Source organism: Sceloporus undulatus, chromosome 2, assembly GCF_019175285.1.
Source record: "Sceloporus undulatus isolate JIND9_A2432 ecotype Alabama chromosome 2, SceUnd_v1.1, whole genome shotgun sequence".
In the NCBI taxonomy this organism is placed as follows: Eukaryota; Metazoa; Chordata; class Lepidosauria; order Squamata; family Phrynosomatidae; genus Sceloporus; species Sceloporus undulatus.
This window is the reverse complement of record NC_056523.1, coordinates 191,545,905-191,566,015: the sequence shown is the minus strand read 5'-3', so window position 1 is coordinate 191,566,015 and position 20,111 is coordinate 191,545,905. Positions and strand designations below refer to the sequence as shown.

The 20,111-nt window shown below is 43.7% G+C and overlaps 1 protein-coding gene and 1 long non-coding RNA gene across 6 annotated transcripts in view; one reads left to right on the top strand and one right to left on the bottom strand.

The window, feature by feature from the left end:
- Window positions 1-8,609: 8,609 nt before the first annotated feature.
- Window positions 8,610-20,111, bottom strand: part of ATP2B3 (ATPase plasma membrane Ca2+ transporting 3) — a 99,641-nt gene continuing 88,139 nt past the window's right edge. For 2 of the 3 annotated variants that reach the window (XM_042451151.1, XM_042451149.1), the window contains one exon: window positions 8,610-9,913. In XM_042451151.1, coding sequence (XP_042307085.1) covers window positions 9,590-9,913 — 324 coding nt within the window. In that variant the 3' untranslated portion in view covers window positions 8,610-9,589. The remainder of the gene's footprint in view (window positions 9,914-20,111) is intronic. The other variant, XM_042451150.1, reaches the window with a different exon arrangement.
- On the top strand, window positions 9,558-18,973 carry LOC121922142. 3 transcript variants are annotated; one of them, XR_006102106.1, is made up of 5 exons: window positions 9,558-9,641; window positions 12,425-12,655; window positions 13,605-13,646; window positions 15,674-16,138; window positions 17,692-18,973. It is a non-coding gene; the product is annotated as an uncharacterized LOC121922142 (long non-coding RNA). The 3 variants fall into 3 exon arrangements; XR_006102105.1 differs by having other exon boundaries at window positions 15,674-16,143; XR_006102107.1 differs by lacking the exon at window positions 12,425-12,655 and having other exon boundaries at window positions 9,587-9,641; window positions 15,674-16,143.

The following is a 20,111-nucleotide window of genomic DNA, read 5'->3' as shown; positions in this document are numbered from 1 at the left end:
GACAGCCGCGGGGAGGACGGAATGGGGAGGGCCTCCTCCTGCTCCTTCCCTCGCTTCCCCCGGCTGCCAGACAGCCGCGGGGAGGACGGAATGGGGAGGGCCTCCTCCTGCTCCTTCCCTCGCTTCCCCCGGCTGCCAGACAGCCGCGGGGAGGACGGAATGGAGGGATTGCCTCCTGCTCCTTCCCTCCCTTACCCCGGGTGCCAGACAGTTGCGGGCAGGAAGGGACGGTCAGGGCTGCCTCCTCCTCTTCTCCCCGCGGCTGCCAGGCAACCACGGGGAGAAGGGGGACGGGACTGCAAGTCCCAGAGGCCTTTGTGGCTAGAAATTCCGCCCCTTCCCCTGATGGCTTCCCTAACTGGTTGGGAGACTGGGAAGGGGTGGGACTTTCAGCCGCAAAGCCTACTGGGGCTTGTATGCAGCCAAAAAATCCCGCCCCTTCCTGGCCTCCCAACTGCAACTTTCCTTCCCAATGGGGGTCGCGGCCCAACAAAGGTTGGGAACCGCTTTTCTAGATTAACCTACAGCTGCTGGGCAATTGCAATTTGTTTCCTCCATGGGTGCCCTACAGAGAGACAGAAAGAAACTAGAAAGAAGAGAAATTTCTGGTTAATGAAAGAAAGAAAAAGAGAAAAGAAACGGAAAGAAAAGAAAGAAAGAAAGAAAGAAAGATGGCATTGGGGATACTTTACACACAAAATGGCACACCTTTTTTCTACAATACTCCATCTTCTTTGTTTCCTCTTTATTTCCCCCCTTACTCTTCTTTTACCCCGAGGTCTGGCCCTCAGCACCGCTCCATTTTTTCAATGTCAAGCTGATATCAAAAGGGATGTTTTAGGCATGTAGCCAAGAGGGTGCCCCCAGTGCAGGAAAATAGCCAAGATATAAGGAGACCAGACTGGCTCAGCATTGGGGGAAATGAAAGCACACTGCCAGGATAGATCAATTAAGATCAGTATCTGCATAATCCCTTCATTAATAGGAGTGATGGTGGGTGATAGATCTTGTGCTTACAAATGAACAGAAGCCCAAGTACACTCCCCTCTGGAGGAAATCCTGCATTGTCCAGAGATATTGGCACTGACTGCGCAGCCATTTGCAAGTTCCCTTCTCATTTTTCTGTCCTAGAAACTTAATTTTAATCCCAGAATCTGCCCTGGAATACAATTTGCCCCATAAATATGCCTGCCTAGGCATCACCAATCTGGTCTTGTTATGTGGTAAGACAGATGCTCTGTCTGTATCTCAGTTGACTTCTCAGCAATTGCTGGCCACCCCTAGATCCACAGACAGTGTGCTGAGCCCCATCTTACAGAATGCCCCAATTGAAACCTCTGCTTTTGGAATCAGTAAAGCACTACCCTCTGCAGTCCTGAAAGTTGCTATCTGCTACCACCTTTTATACCATTAGTTCTTGGATGTGTGCATGAGCGATTGTCTCTGTGTGAGTGGTGATTTTCTTTGATGTGCAAATAGAACTACATTTGGACCTTCCATTCTGGAGTTCTGTTTCTAGGAACCAATATACACAGATTTGATCCTTGCTTTTAGTTGCCCAAAGCCCTCTCAGCAGCTTTAATTGTTCGAATACCATGCCCTTATTAAATATTGGTTCTGAGTGCCCTCTGGAACCTGGCATTTTGGCAGTCATTTGCTCAATCTTCACTGTTCTGTTTTTGAGATGCTTCCTTCCCTCTGATCCCTCCCCCATTTAATATTTTGTATTTCTACAAATGTCCTATAGCTCTGTCATGTGGCGGTGTCATGTATTGGTGCTATAACACTGGCTACATTTAGATGTCATTATAACCAGGAGTTTGTGTTAAGCCATGGTTTCTCAGGTTTGCCTAAGTGATGATCAACTAAACCAGGACTTTACCTGCTTCATTTCTGGTTTGTTTCTCTCTTCTTTCGTCGCCCTCTGTTTCAGGGTGTGTAGCAAGGGAAGCAAGCCATGAACAAGCGAAGTTCTTGGTCCAAATAGAACAACAAACCTTGGTTTAAACAAGTCACAGTCACAGTGTGGCTTGTGACTGTTTAGAAAACTATACCTTGCTAGCAGTGGTTGAGGGCTACACCACAACAAAGCAAATCTCAACAAACCACACCATGACTTTTGTGATGTGTAAATGTCACTGAGTGAGACCATTGGCTCATCTAGTTCAGTGTTTCCTACACTGAGTGGCATTGACTTGCCAGAATCTCAGAGAGCGGTGTTCCCCAGTTCTCCTGGAAATGCCAGGGACTGAACATGGAACGTTTGACATGCACAACATGCGTTCTGTGATCAAGTTATTATCACCTCTCTTGTAAAAGACTACCATGCGGAATATAAGTTTGCTATTATTACATGGCAAGATTTGCCCCTTGCAGTGAGTCTAGGGGCCAGCTTTCTCCCTGTGGGGAAAACACTCAGGTCTTCTGGTGGATATTTACTCCAGTTAGCCAGGACCAGGTTGTAAGGTTTATCCAGAGGATTTTTTCTTCAGCTGCCTCCTAGACTGTGGAATGACCTGCCAGAAGAGATTCAATAGCTGAACACACTCTCTGAATTTAAAAGAGCACTCTCTTCCATCAGGCTTATTCAAATGATTTTTAAATTGTGAATTTGAAAATGATGATGGATCATTTTATATGTGTATATCTTATTTGCCCTTTTAAACTGATGTTTGTTTTAACTGATGTGGTTTGTCTGTTAACTGTTGTTGTTCCCACCTCGATCCATGGGGAGAAGTGGAGAAATAACAACAACAACAACAACAACAACAAAAGCAACAATCATCATCGTGGTTTTTTGTGGGTTTTTCGGGCTATGAGGCCATGTTCTAGCAGAGTTTATTCCTGATGTTTCTCCAACATCTGTGGCTGGCATCTTCAGAGAATGTTGGAATGGAAGAGAGTGGGGTATATAAGCTGTTAGTTGAGAGGAAGCAATTTACATGTTAATCTGTGTATTGTTCTGTTGTTGAATGGCAAGGCCTAAGGCTGTCTATTTAATTAATGATCCATTGTCTGCTGGGAAACTATGGATGCCAGCCATGAAACCCTTTGACTTAAAATCATCATCATCATCATCATCATCATCATCATCATCATCATCATCAGGCACTGCACAGTCTTCCAAAAAATCACCAAGAAAAAATCACCAAGGGTGGCATCCTGTTGAATATGGTTCAAATATGGTTGTGCTTTTTTGGCTGTGCCATCATGTCCAAGGTGGTGGAAGCAAAGTTGAACATGCAATGGCATTGCACATGTTCAGATAGAAAAATAATATAATGCACATTTGCACATTGTTCATGTAGCTATGCATTGAGTATTGTCGTTGTGCATTTCACCTCTGTTTGCTCATTTGTATAGTGCTGCAATTCAGCGATACACAATTGTCAGATAACTTTGTGAGTGTAAATTTATACTCTGGATAGAATCTTATTAGCAGCATTGTTGTTTATGTTGTTATGTGCCTTCGAGTTGTTTCCGACTTATGGCAACCCTAAAGTAAACCTGTGACAGGGTTTTCTTGGCAAGATTTCATCAGAGGGGGTTTGCCATTACCTTCCCCTGAAGCTCAGAGCGTGTGACTTGCCCAAGGCCACCCAATCGATTTCATGGCTGTTCTGGGAATCAAACTTTGGTTTTCAGAATCGTTGTCCAACACTCAAACCACTACACCATGCTACACATGACTAAGGCATGCTATTTATGCAGGGTGATCTTATGCACCATGCACAGGTCTGCATGCAGCAATGTTGCACATTGTGACTGCACACTGCACAAGGACACCCAGTTAATGACAAGCGTTATGTGATGTTGCTATGGGAGTTCTGTAGTGCTGGCAGAGAATGTCTCCACATGTGGATATTTAGGCTACATCAAGGAAATGTTGCCCTGCAGCCTCTGTCTTCTTGAAAATAACAAAGAAATCTGGTAGGCCACCTCTGGTTTTGTATTCATCTTAATATGTTCCACACTGGAACCAATCCAAAAGCTAAGTTGCCAATTGTGGAGGCTTCCAGGAGAGGAAGTTCACCTTTCTTTTTAGTCTGGGCTAGAGGTAAGGCCTTCCTGGGAGCCAGGGAGGGTTAAAGGCCACAAAAACAGCTGGGAGGGGACAACATCTGTCCCTTTTGCCTAACCCTGCTGACAGTACCTTTTCTATATAGGTGACCCCAAGTTGGTTCAGATGTAGTCATCTTGGTGAGAAGTCTGGAAACCATCAAACCCTATGAGGAGCAGCTTAGGGAGTTGGGTATGTTTAGCCTGAAAAAGAGAAGATTAAGAGGTGGCAAGATAGCCATGTTTAAATATTTGAAGGGATGTCATGTTGAGGGTGGAGCAAGCTTGTCTTCTGCAGCTCCAGAGACTAGGACATGGAGCAATGGATTCAAACTACAGGAAAGGAGAATCCACTTACATGTTTGGAAGAACTTCCTGACAGTAAGAGCTATTTGAGAGTGGTTTGGTGGAGTCTCCTTCTTTGGAGGTTTTTAAACGGAGGCTGGAGGCCATCTATTGGGACTGCTTTTATTGTATATTCCAGCAAGGATGGCACTTGTGGCCTCTTCCAACTCTATGGGTATTGCTACTAATATAGTTGGGAGGATAGTCCAACCTTTGGTTGGTAGGTGAGCCCAATTTAGGAAAGCCATTGACCATCACCAGCTAGTTTTAGCTTGATGCCTTTGTGATTTTTGGGATGGCCCCTTCCATGTGGACAAATGTACAAGCACTTTTTAAATTTATTTATTATTATTTTTCTTTAAAAAACCCTTCATCCTCTCCCTTTTAAACTATGGTGTAGAAAAAAAGACCCCCCCCAAAGAGCAGAAATCTCCCCTTCCTCCTTTAAGAGTGAATGTTTCCCCCGCTGCCCCCAATTCATTGTGAAATAGCAGATGGCTGGCGAGTTTGTACAGCAGCAAAGTGACCTTTTTTTGTTCGAACATTTTTTTTAAATATATATATAATATTTTTTTTTCTATCAATAATATCTACAATATTGAATGAAAACAAGCCCAAGCTGGGACTAAAGGTTTTCTTTGCCCCGTTCCTTTTCCTTGAAAACTAAACACTGAAGATTTTGGATTTTATTTTCTTCTTTAAACACTCAGATGAGGAAAAAGAAACTTCTCTTTTTTGTTTTCTTTTTTTGTTTTTGTTTTTGTTGTTTTTCTTGGAAAGAAAAGATGGCGACAAAAAGATTTACAGATGGGTTTGGCATTTGCCCTTCCGAAGAAGGGATGGCTTTTCTGACAGTGCTGCAGCTGGTATTTTCAAGCAGGTTTGCCCAGGGAAAATGCAGAGTATAGTCCACAGAAATCATACATTGTAGCTTTTTGACATGGTTTTGTACGCGTGGAAAGTGAGGCTGCCAGACTTTGAGGCTGCCTCATCTTTGCACGTCATGACAAAAACAGTCCAGGCAAGGATAGCACCCATGTTGTCAAACTTCTGCCCCACCTGCTTCTAACCACTAAGTACTGCTCTTCCATTGTCACCTATGATAGAATCGCAAATAGTTTTGGGCGGCCTCCATGTAGTTTAAGAGTTGTATCTGTGCAGGCCATGGCACCAAAGACTTCAAGAGCAATGCTGCTCAAATTGGTGATCTATAGACCAGTGCCGGTCCATGAACCATCAGCTGCCAGTCCCTGGAGCATTCCCAAGAAAGAAGGAGACCATCGTAGCCAACAGGCATGAATACGGTACTGTTTTCTGGCACATTGGGAAAAACAAAACTGCCTGTCCTCCACCTCAGATGCTTTGGCCACTCATTTCTTTAAGCCCATGCTTTATCCTTGGTCCTAACTTGTGTGAGACCTACACTCTTTACCCACATCTCTATCAACCACCATGGAGTGTCACTGACATTTTGGAGCTTCTTGCAGATCATTTCTGAGAGAAATGAAGTTATAGAACGTGACCTGGTACATTTCAGGCAGTTTTAGAGACAGTGGGAGAGGTCAAAGCCATTTTGATTTGATGGAAACAATTCTCCATGCCTGGCAGTTAAGGAGCTTTTCAAATCGTATGTCACAAGTCTCCAACTAATTGGTTCTTGATGTTTGACTAGTCCAGGGGTAGGCAACCTGCGGCCCGCGGGCCGGATGCGGCCCGGCGAGGCCTTGGGACCGGCCCCAGCCCGGTTCTGCCGCCAATTGCCGCCGGGGCCTTTGGCGTCTCGCGCGAGGGGCATGGTGGGGCAATTGTCTATAGAAGCCTCAGAAACATGCATTTATCTTAACATTTTTTAAAAAATCAGCAATTTTTTTCACGTGTCCTCCATTTTTTATTTAAAAAGTGTCCTCCATTTGAAAATTTTGTCCTACATTTGTCCCGGTTTATTTATTGCATTAATTTTTTAAAAATTATTTATTTATTTATTTTTTGGCTTCGGCCCCCCAGTTGTCTGAGGGACAGCAACCCGGCCCCCGACTCAAAAGGGTTGCCTACCCCTGGACTAGTCACTACTGTGCTGTCGCTGGGCCATACACCTCAGTACAGTACAACCCCTATATCCATGGTGGTTATGTTCCAAGACTCCTCCATGGGTACCTGAAACTGTGAATAACAGGGAACCCTATTACTTTCAATAAGACAACTTCTTGCTTGAGCGTACCACAGATTCACACTGGAGGACCTAGAAATGCCTAGAGAGAACATTTCCTCTAGGCATTCCTAGGTCCACCTGCACAATTCTATGGTATACTTAGGCCAGAAATTGACCATAGAATTGCACTGGAGGACCTAATAATGCCTAGAGAGAACATTTTTTTTTCCAGATGTGGGCAAGTGAATTTCGAAGATATGGGGGTTGCACTTATACCAGTTCATTTTCTATGGCTTAGTCTGCAATAAAGTGAGGGCTCTTAAAAATATGAGGGCTGCATATGATAGCCACAAAGGTATATCATTTAATGTATCATGCTTAAGACAAGGATGATCTTCACTCTACCATGAAGTGTGTTTGAGTCCTTGGGCAAATCATTGATAGTTTTCTTGTGGGTTTTTTGAGCTATGTGTTCTACAAGTGTTTATTCCTGAAGATGTCACAGATGCTGGCGAAACGTCAGGAATAAACTCTTGTAGAACATGGCCACATAGCCCAAAAAAACCACAAAAAACTATGGATGCCAGCCATGAAAGCCTTCAACTTCACAATCATTGATTTGCTTTCTCTCACAGAGCTGTTGTAACGTGGAATCACTCCTTGCAAACTACTCTAAGCTCCTTGGAGGAAGGGTGGGATAGAAGTAAATATATGAAGTGCATGCTTCACGGCACTACTCATAGGATCTGCATAACATGGGCCAGGAATACATTCAGTTTAACAGCAACTGCTTCTGCCATCTCCAAAGTTGTCCTGTCCATTTTGGTGCACGAGGCAGGAAGTCCAAGTGAGAAGCACTCCCCTCTTGCTAAATAATACAAAGCTCACACTGGACCAGAAAATCCTCCAAAGAGACTTTGTTGAACTTTCAGGGGCTGCACAAAACCCTCAAAGCACTCAGCGGTATCTGTACAGGAAAATTCTCAGTGGGTTGTGCTCAACTGACTACTTGTGCCTCTCTCTCATTCTGCCTCTCCATCACTGGCACCCTACATCCTCTATTTAGGATGGGTGCCTTATCTTGAAGGCCCTGCCATGCTTCGTGGGCAAGGTCTTCAAAGTAATCTGTGAGATTTTCTGGTTGTGAGAACTGCTGGGGCTGAACTTGGATTTCCTGGGTCACATATATATATGAGGAAGAATTTCCTGACAGTAAGAGCAGTGGAATATGCTGCCTTGGGGTGCGGTGGAATATCCTTCTTTGGAGGTTTTTAAGCAGAGGCTGGATGGCCATCTGTCGGGGGTGCTTTGATTGTGTATTCCTCTATGGCAGGGGGTTGGACTTTATGGCTGTTGAGGTCTCTTCTAACTCTATGATTCTATGACTATGTGAGGTCGTTGGTGTTTTTTGTTTTTTTTACAAGAATGTAATGATGAACTATCTGTTCTAAAAAAGTCTTTGGGAGGTGTCCTAACCTCCTGGAGCCTTGTTTCTCCCAGCCCAGAGTCCTCATGTACCGTGATTGGGTCAGGAGGAAGGAATCCTCCCCAAAAGTGCAAATAAAAGGGCATTTTGAAGGCATGGTAACATGACTGAACTCTGGAATCATGCTGAATATAAATCTGTGTCATTAAGTCAAACGGAGTAGAAGTCACATAGGAGGGACGACTCTGTTGTAACTATGGGCACTGCAGCCACCTGCCATCACTGCCTTTATGGTCTCTAATTCCACAAGAGCTTGGGATTTATGACTTTGTATTGGAAGTGAAAGATAGGATTCTGAGAAATACACTTTTGATAGATCCCAGGTTACTTGCTGACTAACAGATCGGGCAGCCCTGACTAATGGTCTGAGTTCGTAACTGGAAATACTAGAAAATAGGTTTCCTCTTTCTTTTAGTGCATGAAGAATCCCCAAACAATATAATAGGGTCTCCCACCTTCCCACCTAATACTCTTCAGATACTTCTTGGAAGTTTGGTTAAAATTACAAGCTAGAGGAAGCATTTGGATCTGAGCATTAGTAAAGGAAAAGAGGAACCATTTTTTTTGGGGGGGGGGGGGTGTCCTATTGTTTCTAAAGACCTGTCCCCAGAGCTTCCCAATTGGTGTCACTACAACAGGGCCCTGCTTTAAGTCACTCTGCATCTGTGCACCACTGTGCCCTACTGTGCTTCTGTTTTTTAAGTTACTCAGCATCTGCCCCATGGTCAGTTCCCCCTCCCTAAAGGATATAATCCTTGTTCTTTTCCCGGCAAACCCTGATATAAAATACAAGCTACAGCGAGCAATGATTTTTTTTAAAAAAACCAAAACAAAATTGCCCCAGGCTGAAATTCCATCAGGTGAAGGGAACAGGGGATAAGAAGAAAGAAGGGTTTGATAACAGGCATGCGTTATGGTCAGGAGGTCTGTTAATACATCTGTCGGTTGGTATCATATATATATATATTTAGGATAATAGATGTCTAGATTATTCCTTTTTTTTCTTTTTTTCTTCTTTTTTTTCCGGTGCAAATATAGTTCCTTTTTTTAAACTTTGGAGACAAAGGAAGAAAAAAAAAACCCAAACTGAATAGAGGTCCCAGAAATAAATCAAAGCAACCCCCCCAAATGGGGAAATCATCGTGGGTTTGGTGAGTGTGTTTTGTGTCCAAAGAGAAACAAAGAACAGACTAGAGAAATGGGTGGTTTTTCCTGTACACCCTCCGGGACTCAGCCCAAACCCTTCGCGGGTGGCTCTGAAAAAAACCAAATCTCCCCCCTCCCCACACACAGTATGTCTCATCACTTTCATAGAATCCACTCAGTTTCTCTTCTTCTTCTTCTATTTGCCTGAGCCATCCAGTGGCAGAAACCGTGTCCATTTGTACCCCACTGAGAGAAAAAAGCCTCCAGCGTCAAGAGGAGAAAGGCCATCTCCTGCCCGCTTTCCTTCCTGACTCACTCAGCTAGTCCTTATCTCCCAGGAGGAACCGGACATCCCCTGTTGCTGTGCACAAAGTCACGTTGACCGATTGCATGGTGGGGTTGTGTTAGAGGGAGGTTTCCATGCTGTGGAGCGGACTGACTGGGCTGGACGAGGAGGTAGGTGTCTTGCTGACATCGGTGTTTAGGTAGATGCCGCTGTCAATGGCATTGTTGTTCTTGTTGGGGGATGGTGGGGGGCTGGCCCGGAAGCGCCGTCTCGGGAGACCCTCGCTCTCCTCCACGTCTGTATCATCAATGAGGGGGATGTTGTGGATGTAGTCGTTGATCAAGAACTCGGGCGTCGTCATGAAGTTATGGATGGAGGTCTTTGTGTCTGGCTTCTCCAGCCCTTCGTAGAGCGAGCTACGGAACGCTTTCACTACGCGGATCTGCAGGGAAGGCCAGAAGGAAGGAAGGAGAGAGAAAGAATGAGAGCTTGACTCACAGCTGCTGAACCCAATGTGAGGCTGTGGTTGACGATTTTGCTAACTGATGACCCTCTGCCATCTTGTCTTGGTCAAAGGGACAACTGACGAGATGGGATGGGACTCTATAGTCCCACCAGTTAACTCTCTCCCTCACTCTGCTTTAGACTGCTTTGGGTCCCATATGGGAGAAAAGTGGGATATAAATTGAATAAATAAATTCCTGGCCATGAGAGACAAGGCACTATAGCTCAGTTGCTATCAGTAGCTGTCCTGAAGGCATTTCTAGTAAATTAATTCCCAGCCTTGCTAACAAACAGACAGGCCAAAATAAAGCTCTTTGGGTCACTTTGGAGGTATGCTGTTTAAATGGCACACACACCTTAAGAGGCCAGAAGCTGCACCAAAGCTGTGCTCCAGTCCTTAGGACTGGAACGTGGCTTTGGCACAGCTTCCAGCCTCTTAGGACGCATGCATCATTTAAACAGCATACCTCCAAAGTGACCCGAAGTAGCTTTATTTTGGCCTGTCTGTTTGGGCCCCATGAGCTCCTTTTATAGGTCAAGATGATCACAGCTTTATACCAGTTTAATGCTCAAAAGATCCTGGCAACTGCAGCTTGGTGAGGACGCTAAAGTGTCTCTATGTCCAATTAGAGAATTAGCAGTACCAAGAGAAATGAATTATGATTACAACCAGTGCTATGATGGCAATGTACACGAAGAGCTTTTAACAGAGGATATTAAAGCTAGACCTCATCTGTGCTACCGCTAAGCACTGCATTTATCCACCTTCCACAGTTTATGGCAAGCCAAAGCCAAGAGATCTAAGTCAGCTTTTTGTTAAACAGCTGCTCTGCCATGGGTAACATGCTCTCTTTTTTATAGCAGTTCCAGGATCCCAAGAAACTGTCAGCCTACCTGCCTCCCTCATCACTTATAACGGCAGCCTATGTTGCTTTCCTTTGTTCGGCAAGATAAACAGTTTATTTCCCCCCCCCATGGCCTGACTATATTTTGGAAATTTTAATGGTTCATGGTAGATATTAATGAACAGGGGGTTGAAGGAAAAAGGGAGGGGTGTGAAAGAGCAAGGAAAAACAAAACAAATCAACAATAAGAGCCATCAATGGAAGAAGAGGCGAGAAATGGGAATGGCGAAATGGAATGGAAAGGTGTGGTAGTGGTAGGTGGCCAGACACCTTTTATAATAGGTGTAAACAATCTAGCAGCTCTGCATGGAGCAGAGTAGAAATGAGTTTAAAGTAAAGCAGGATCGGGAGGAGAAAAATGTGTATCTACTTTTTCTCATAAGAAAAATCTTGGACTTTTTGGTTTAGACAGTTTTGGGGGGAACAGTATTTCCTGGCTACGCTGGTCTTTCTTGCTGACTACCCCCTCGCACCACCCCTATGCTAATCTAGGTTGACACTGGTTTTTAAAATTCATCTGGTCTTTTCTAAATGTCTTCTCTGTTTAAGAACATGGCAGCAGCTAACTCATCAGATGGTGATTTGCCAGCAGCTGTTTTCCCCAGCTTCAGGGGAAAGCTTAAAATATTCTCACTGCTCTGGTTTCAGGAGCAGAGAATGGACCTGCTGCTGCATCTTTCAGGTTTGGAAAGTTAGCACATAAATAAAATAAGCAGCATTTTTCTTTTCTTTTCTTTTCTTTTCTTTCTTTCTTTCTTTTTTTTTTTTGCTGCCACTTTCATCTTGATGCAATGAAAGATCCTGCTCCTGCAGTGTTTTGTGGGCAAAAAAATAAACAAAATAAAATCTAGGACATTTTGCTCCTAGTATGGTTGTTTAGTGGCCTATAATTCCTGGCAGATGTTGATGTGGAAGAAGGGTGGGGATGTCTTGTGTCATACGTCTTCTTGGAAAAGGGATAAGAGTTGTCCATCTTGAAAAGTGCCCAAAACACTGTTGATGGACAAGAGATACAGGCTGCAGGCTCAGTGAACAGAAGGAGAATGGAGGCACAAGACTGTATGCAAAAACGCATGCATTTGAATTTCTTCATGCTACACCATGCTTTATACACTCCAAATCCAGCCCCTTTTCTAAAGGGCTGGGGTGAGCAGAAGGCCTAGAAGAGACATACAAAAAACCAAAGCAATACAAAACAATACAAACAAAAGTGTGTGTGTGGGGGGGCACAATCCAGAAGCATGCAGGAATGGCAGAAATACTGGATGAGATCCCCAAATCTTGTTTAGCAAGTAAATATGGTGGTAGTAAGAGAGAACATGACAAGTGAACTGTGTTTCCTTAGTTAACATTTTCTGTACTGGGAGTTTGAGTGGATGTACAGTATGTCATACTTTCTGTGAGAAGAGAATCAGTACTCCTCATTGCTATAGACAGCAATGACAGAAATATGGATCTAGCACTGGAATGCTGCCCATTGATTTTTGGTTTCAGACAGAAGCAAAACAAAACTAGGACCCAAATCTTTTTATTTATTTATTTAGCAGTTCTGGTTAAAGTTGTCCTATAGGGATTCATACACTCCTTTACCAAGTGGCAAGTTACCATCGTGTGCATATCACCACTTGGCCAAGAGTCAATGATCTGAATTGTCCTAACATGCTGTGAAGATCTTCATACTTCCGCACCTGAAGTCGAGGGAAGCAGGAGAGAAGTGAACATCTTGTTAGGCAATGCAAGACAACAGAGACCATCCAGTTTGCATGCAAACTGTGGTAAGTTACCACTTAATAAATTGTGGGTATGAATGGCAAAGGAGTGGGTTTGCAAATTCCTGCATCAGGGATTATATCTAGCCCAGGCTGAATACAGTCCTGGTCTGTAACGGACACTATGCCACAGGCAGATAAATCTAATCTGATCTTTCTACGTGTGAGAGCCAAAGGATTTCCCACAGCCTCACAAAAGGAGCTTGAAGAAATCAGACAAATTTTCAACCTAATCAATACTATAGTGGGAACGAGCTTTCTCTGCCACTAGTGTTTCCATGCTGGTGAAATAAAGCAGTTTGATATCACTTCAGCTGCCATGACTCTATTCTACAGAATAGAATCATAGAATACTGGGATCTGTAGGCAGAGGCACCAGAGCTCTCTGACAGATGAGGCCGAAGACTTTTAATAATAATTGCTTACATTTATTAATTCATATATAGGGCTGCCAGAACTGGAGAAGACTCTTGTACTTTTAATGATTGTGTAAAAAAAATTAATTATCAGCAGATGTTGCTTGTTACTCGGTTGCAAGACAAACAACAGTTCTTGATAATCTACACAACCATTTAAACTACAGGAACCCCTTCCAGTTTTTATTCTGTATCATATGTCCTGTCCCTCCTCCTTTTTCTTTAACATATGACTTTTTCTTGCTGAAGTGCATTGGGCTAATTTGAGGAATTAACCTCTAAAAAAAAAAAACATCCTGAGGCTAAGGTCTAATCTGACCTGCAGAAATAATGCAGTCTGACACTGCCTTAACTGCCATGGCTCAATGCTATATAATTCTGGGATTTGCAGTTTTTGTGAGATATCAACAACAAATCCCAGGATTCCATAGCATTGAACCATAGCCTTTAGTGGTGTCAAACTGCACTATGCAGCCTCAATGTCTGTCTTAAATTTGATTTGAATGTGTTGAATTATTGCTATTCCTTTTTGGTTCCAGCATTCTTTACTTCTCCTGCTGACAGCTGAGTCAATGTCTCAGGTAAGTACCTAAGCTTGGCTTCTCAGTAAATCTGCATTTATATGGTAGATTAATTCTAAATCTGTAGGTAGATTCATCAGAGCTGATAATGACACACTGAAGCCACCCATAACTGAGAAGTAGTGGGACCCAGAGCATCATTCTACCACTGCTCAGTTAGGGATGTTGTTCCATGTATTTATTCTTCTTATACGTTACTTGCCCAGAAGCTGGGTCCATTAGGATTTCCGGTCAGTAAAAAACATCTGGGAACCAAAACCCAGACGCCCCCAGTTCCCAGGATTACTTGTTAGGGGGGGGTTTTTTTTGGGGGGGGGAGGGGATATTTTTAGTAGGGGAAAAAACTGTCACAGGCCGAATGGTGAAAAAGAACAACAGACCAAAAAAACAAAACAAAAAACCATTATTTTATTTCCTGGGTAGTTTGGCTCTAAAACTCAAGAGTAAATGGGGGACAGAAATTATGACCTGCTCATGTCAATTCTTCCTGTGCCAAATAGGAATTGTAAGCACATCACCTGCCTTGCTGCAATGATATGAATCAAACTAGGCCTCTGCAATTTGTGCACCACCAAGTTGAATGCAAACTCCCTATTTGTTTGGTGTTTGCTTGCTGTTCTCAAGTACCAGGGAAGCCACAGTTAACACATATGGACCAGGGGCCCATTCATACTTTAACAGCCATGGCTGCATTCTATGGAGCCTGGGGGTTGTAGTGTGGTCAGATGCACCAGCAGTGCTTCCCAGGTGAACATTCTGAATTTGTTGTTCTCACATCAGTCCCAACTCATGGTGACCCCATGGGACTTTCTGACTTCCACTGCTCTGCTTAGGTCCTTTAAATTCATGCACATGAGCTCCTTAATAGAATAGATCCATCTAGCATACAGCCTCCCTCTTTTTGTATTTCCCTCTACCTTTCCTAACATAATTGTCTTTTCCAGTGATTACTTTTCATGCTTTGACCAAAGTATGACAACCTCCACTTTATCATCATGATACCTCCCTAAACTGTAAATGAGCCAGCATGGTTTGAATGTTGAATTGGGACTACTGGAGACCAGGATATAAATTGTACTAATATAGCAAAGACAATCCTGATTCATCCTCTTTTTATGAGGAGCAGGGATTTGAACCTTGGTCTCCAGAGCTGTAGTCCAGTGCTCAAACCATTGCACCACACTGGCTATTTCTTCCTCATTAATAACTTTTGTATATCCTGCTTTTCTCCCCAAATGGGATTCAAGACAGCTATTGCCATCTTGACCATACATTGAGGTTGCTTGGCCATATGCATCCCAATTTTCACCTCTTAAATGGTGGAGGGTATGTAGGGTTGCCATCCCCGAGCACCTCCAAACTGGGAAAAATGTAGGACAAGGTTTTAAAATGTAGGACCTTTTTAAAAAAATTTCCTTGCCAGGAAATTAAAAAAAAAAGGTCCTACATTTTAAAACCTTGTCCAAGGCCTCCCTGGGGCCTGGGAGACAGCGTCTCCCAAGCCCCAGCGAGGCCTTGGAGGACTCCGCGATCACGGAGCCGCCTCCAGGGCCTCGCTGGGGGGGGAATCCTGGGGGTGGGGCCAAACCGGGGCGGGACCATGTGGACCCGCCCCAAACCGGGAAAGTCCCGCCCCCAGGCGGGATATGGCAAGCCTACGGGTATGCAAATCCTCACTAAGCCATGGACACCCACTGGGTGATTTTGGGCAATGCACACTCTCTCAGCCTCAAAGAAAGGCAATGGTAAAGTTCTTTGAATAAATCTTGCCAAGAAAACCATAGGATAGGATCGCTGTAAGTCAGAGTTGACTTGAAAGCACATTAACAACATACTTTAGACCGCAGGATACCATAGAATGCAGTCATGGCAGTTAAGGTGGATTCCTAACTCTATAATTGGTTAATGTGGCACAACCTCAGGAGTCGGGCAAGGCTGAATAAAATGATATTGTAGCATCCTTTGGATTTTTAAAATGTCTGGAAACTCAACAAAAGGCTGGTTATCTATTTTTCTTGCCCAAACAGGGTGGCACTGGTGAGGAATCAACCATAACCAGGATTTCAAAAAGGAAATTCATCTGTGGGCATGGTTTCTGTTTATTGTTTGGTTTCAAGGAAGCTGGCAGTACCATCAGACTTGATTGACAACCAAGCCATGGCCCCAATGTGGCAAGCTGACCTCTTGGGAAAAAACATGGTGCTGTGTGGATGAAAACGTAAGACAGGACATGGTTTGCAGCCACCGGCACATGTAGCAAAAAGCCTGTTTGGGAGAATGCAAAATGTGGATGGTGGAAGCAGAGATGAGTGGGGAGGGCTTGCTTTCATGCTGAAAGAAAGACAAGGCAAGAAACGCTCCCTCCCTCCAACCCCCAGAAACTACAGTGACTTCAGAAAAAGCAAAAACAGCACAAACAGACAGTGAACGATGCCTCTCATCACAGCCTCGGGATAGAGAAGAGAAGAAAGACCCCATGCATTGTTGCAACAGTACGGTAAACTTTCGAGTATTGAGGCCCATCCTTGCTGTTTGGGGGGAGGAGACGAGGGAAGAGGAGGTTGATGAGAAGGAGTTCATGCGGTGTCATTGGTGCCTCCATCCATGCCTCGCAGAGCTGCCCTCTTGCCCCTGCCCTGGCCAAAAGCAGATGTTAAGACACAGAAAAGGGGTGAGCAGGGATGAGCCAGCAGGTTGAGTTGGAAAAGCATGGGGCTGAGCGAGCGAGCACCTTTATTTTTTTGGCCGTTAGGCCTATGTTAGAAATGCATCATTCAGTATTCCTCTGCACTAGCAGCTCAGGGGTGCCGGGAACTGAACAAAGGAAATGCTAGAGGGAAATGGGACATTTGTCTTCTATGTTTCCACTACAAGCATAAAGTGACTTGACAGTAGTATGACAGAAAATCTTCCCCACCCTTACCAAGCTACAGTTCCTGACATGCTCAAGGGTCCTGCTGTCTGGGTCAGTCTTGGTCATTGGCTGAAATTTAAGCTCGAGTTTCCAAGCCACTATGGGACTCCACTGATGAGCTAAGGTCCCCCTCCCTATGCAAGGACAAGTGTTTAAAGCTAATCACTATATAAAAGCCAAAGGCTTGGTTGCTCAGGAAGTTGGCCAAAAAAATAGAAGACCAAGCCAGGGCTATGGGGATGATGGAGTGGCACTTTGAAAGCTACCTCAGTTCTCAGTGGATTTTTAGTAGGTTCAGGAGTACAAAGTAAAATGGCCTGCCAGAAGTCACCTCCAAGGTTGTAACACCAGGGGTGGGTGGGGGGCATTTACCCTATAAATATGAAACCTGGTCCCCAAATGAAATGTTTCTTCATCTCCCAGGTTCCTAGCAATGCAGAGTTGCTAATCATCCTTAACATCTAGAACTCATATATTTGTTATGTTCTTGTTCCCTTGGTAAATTGTGCCTGTCCTGTTTCTTTCAATACTGAAATTGTGTTCCTAAATGTTCAACAGCAGTTTTAAGTCACTCCAATGCTAGAAATTAGAAGACTGAAGGAAAATTTAATGGAGGAAAGAATTTGTGTGTGTGTGTGTGTGATGCTCTTGCTTTGCCTCCCGCACAACAGCTACACCCCTGATGCCTAACATGAGGTCAGACTGAAGAACAGATTTTGGGCAACAAACTGCTAGTTACAATAGTTTTACAGTTAGGAGAGGGGAGAAGTACTAGTGGGTCTTGGGTCTATCCCATTCTGAAATCCGGAGCACTGTTGGAAAGGCCAACCCTCCCCTACTCTGGATTCACCAGGAAAGGGAGGCAGCTTTAGCTCCTTTCCAGGAATTCAGTAGTATTCCTGAATGCGTGCCTCATGCAAATGAAGAGGGAACTAAATCTGCAGCACATCCTCCATTTCAAAATGACAATTAACCAATGATGGTTACAACTATAAAAGTGTGCAGGACAATAATAAATGTCCACCTGTAGGATCTATTGCATTTCCTTCACTCCTGACCCCAATATTGTAAGTAGGCATATGGAGTGAGAATGCTATTATCTTGATTAATATGACTTATTTCCATTTTTAGGACCCTGACGGCGATGTTCCTAAGAGATTGGATCCTTCAAAGGAATTTGAAACTATGTGAACCTGTCAGATCCATACTTGGATTCTGGTTGAGGATCTTACTATCATGCTGGATTTTCTGACCAACTTTCTGAGTACGTTATTCTGAGTATGTGGTCGTTCTGGATTTTAGATCTACATTCTTCCTTAAGTGACCCAAAAGTTTGGCAAGACCTACTACAAGTACCCTTTCCAGAAGGAAACAATCCTATAAAATGGACACTGACGAATAGCAAGTATGTTAAATGCTTCTCTGTATGACTCCTTGATGGACATTATGGAAAATAATGAAGGATAAACTAAAATAGCTAAAGGTTAGTTGGTAGGTTCCTTTCTTACTCCCCTACTTTACTTTGGTGGTAAGGGTTTCTGGAAAGGCAGATTGTATTTGGTAGCTGCATGTGTTGCTACAGTCCCCATGAGTAAGCAGAAAGCAGCAGTGATGGGATGGGGGTGGGTGAAGAGAGAATAAGGGAAGGAAATTGGAAGCAGGGGAGCATTTTTTTTGCTGGTTTATTGTTTGTTTTGTATCTTTCTTTCTTTTTTTAACACCACAGGCAATTCCCGGCTGACATCGAGATGGCTCCATCCATGGTATCTTGCCAGCTGCAAAGGGAAAGAATAGGGGAGGGACAGTTGGATGGGGAAAGTGCAAGGGACAGGGGCTAAGAGAGGGAATTCATTTCAGGCTCCAGTGAGAAAAAGGTTTTCAATAAGCTAGTAAATGTGGGCCAGAAGCCAGAAATGTGTCTGTGCCCAAATGCAAACTAAAGGTACATATTTGCTCTTTCTTTGGTTTTTAGTGTGTCTCTGTTTTGTATACAGCAAGAACATTTGATCCTCCAGGTATTTTGGTCTACAGCTCATACACTTCAGAAAATATGCAGGAGTGGCTGTGTTGGGGGTGGGTTGTTAGGCAATGGATTCTGTGTTTTAACATGTAAGCCGCCCAGGTTGTGTTGCACAGAAAGGCGGGCTATAAATAAATAATTATTATTATTGCTATTATTGGCCATTTAGAAAATTAAACGAAGTAGCCAGTGGAGCTTTGAAAGCTTGCAACAAGTATACTGTGCATTTCAGTTGGCCAATAAAGGTATCACTGTTTGGTGGATTTTTGTTTGAACTCATACACTTGTAAGCCAATAAACTCAAGGGCCAATACCCAGGAACCAGCCTAGCGTAATGGTTTGGATGTTCAACTAGGAGTTTGGAGACCAGGATCCGAATCCCTACTTGGTCAGGAAAACCCACCTTAGGAAAGCCATATGCTCTTAGCCTAAGAGGATAGCAAAGGCAAATCTCCCCAGAATTACTCTTGCCAAGAAAACCCCATGAGAGGTTTGCCTTAGGGCCGTTATAATGCGAAATGACATGACGGGATGCAACAACAACTACCACTACCACTGGCCATGTTAATTAAGGATTCTGGGAACAGGAGTCCAAAACATCTGGACAGCCAAAAGTTCCCTATCCTCATAGCAGTAGATCTCTTAAGTATAAACTTGTCCTCCTTGTGAACAGTTGCTGGCAGAGTTGCTTCTCCTTGATCTAACCATATCCTAATAATTAATTAATCAATCCAAAGTGAGTGGTGAATGGCCACTCTCCTGATTCAGATTTACAGGCTTTTCACTTTATTCATAAGTGTTCCATTTACGAACATGGGGACAAACCCATCCTTTAACCACTCTTTGACCTTCCTGAGTCTGAGATCCTATATGAGATCCATGTAGCATAAGAGTTCTGCATGTGGAACTCCACCATGGCTCTCCCCAGCCACAGGACTCACTATATTCTTTCGGCATCCCTCTCCCAATGTAGGTGGTGGAGAGAATTAAAGAAGCATCTGGTTATAGAAAGCATCTTCCACCAGGGTCCACCAAGTGATGTCTTTGGCCTGTCTCACTATGGGAACATTGCCAGACAATTCTCTCCTCTCTGCTCTCCACCAGCCACAAAATGGCTGGTGGGGGTGCTGTTGGAGGGACTTGGTGAGTCCACGTGAGCTTTGGTCATTGCAAAGGAGGAAGGGAATGCCAACCTTCAATATGACCAAAATACTGGTTGAGTCTCCCTTAACCAAAATACTTGTAACCAGAAATGTTTTGGATTTTGGAATACCTGTATTTGCACATATGCACATAATGAGATATCTTGGAAATGAGACCCAAGTCTAAACACAAAATTCATGTATGTTTCATACACATCTTATACACATGTCCTAAAGGTAATTTTATACAATATTTAAATATTTTTGTGCATGAAACCAAGTTTGGATACACTAAACCATCAGAAAGCAAAGGTGTCACTATCATCCACCCATGTGGACAATTTTGGACTTTGGAATATTTCGGATTTTGGAATTCTGGATAAAGGATG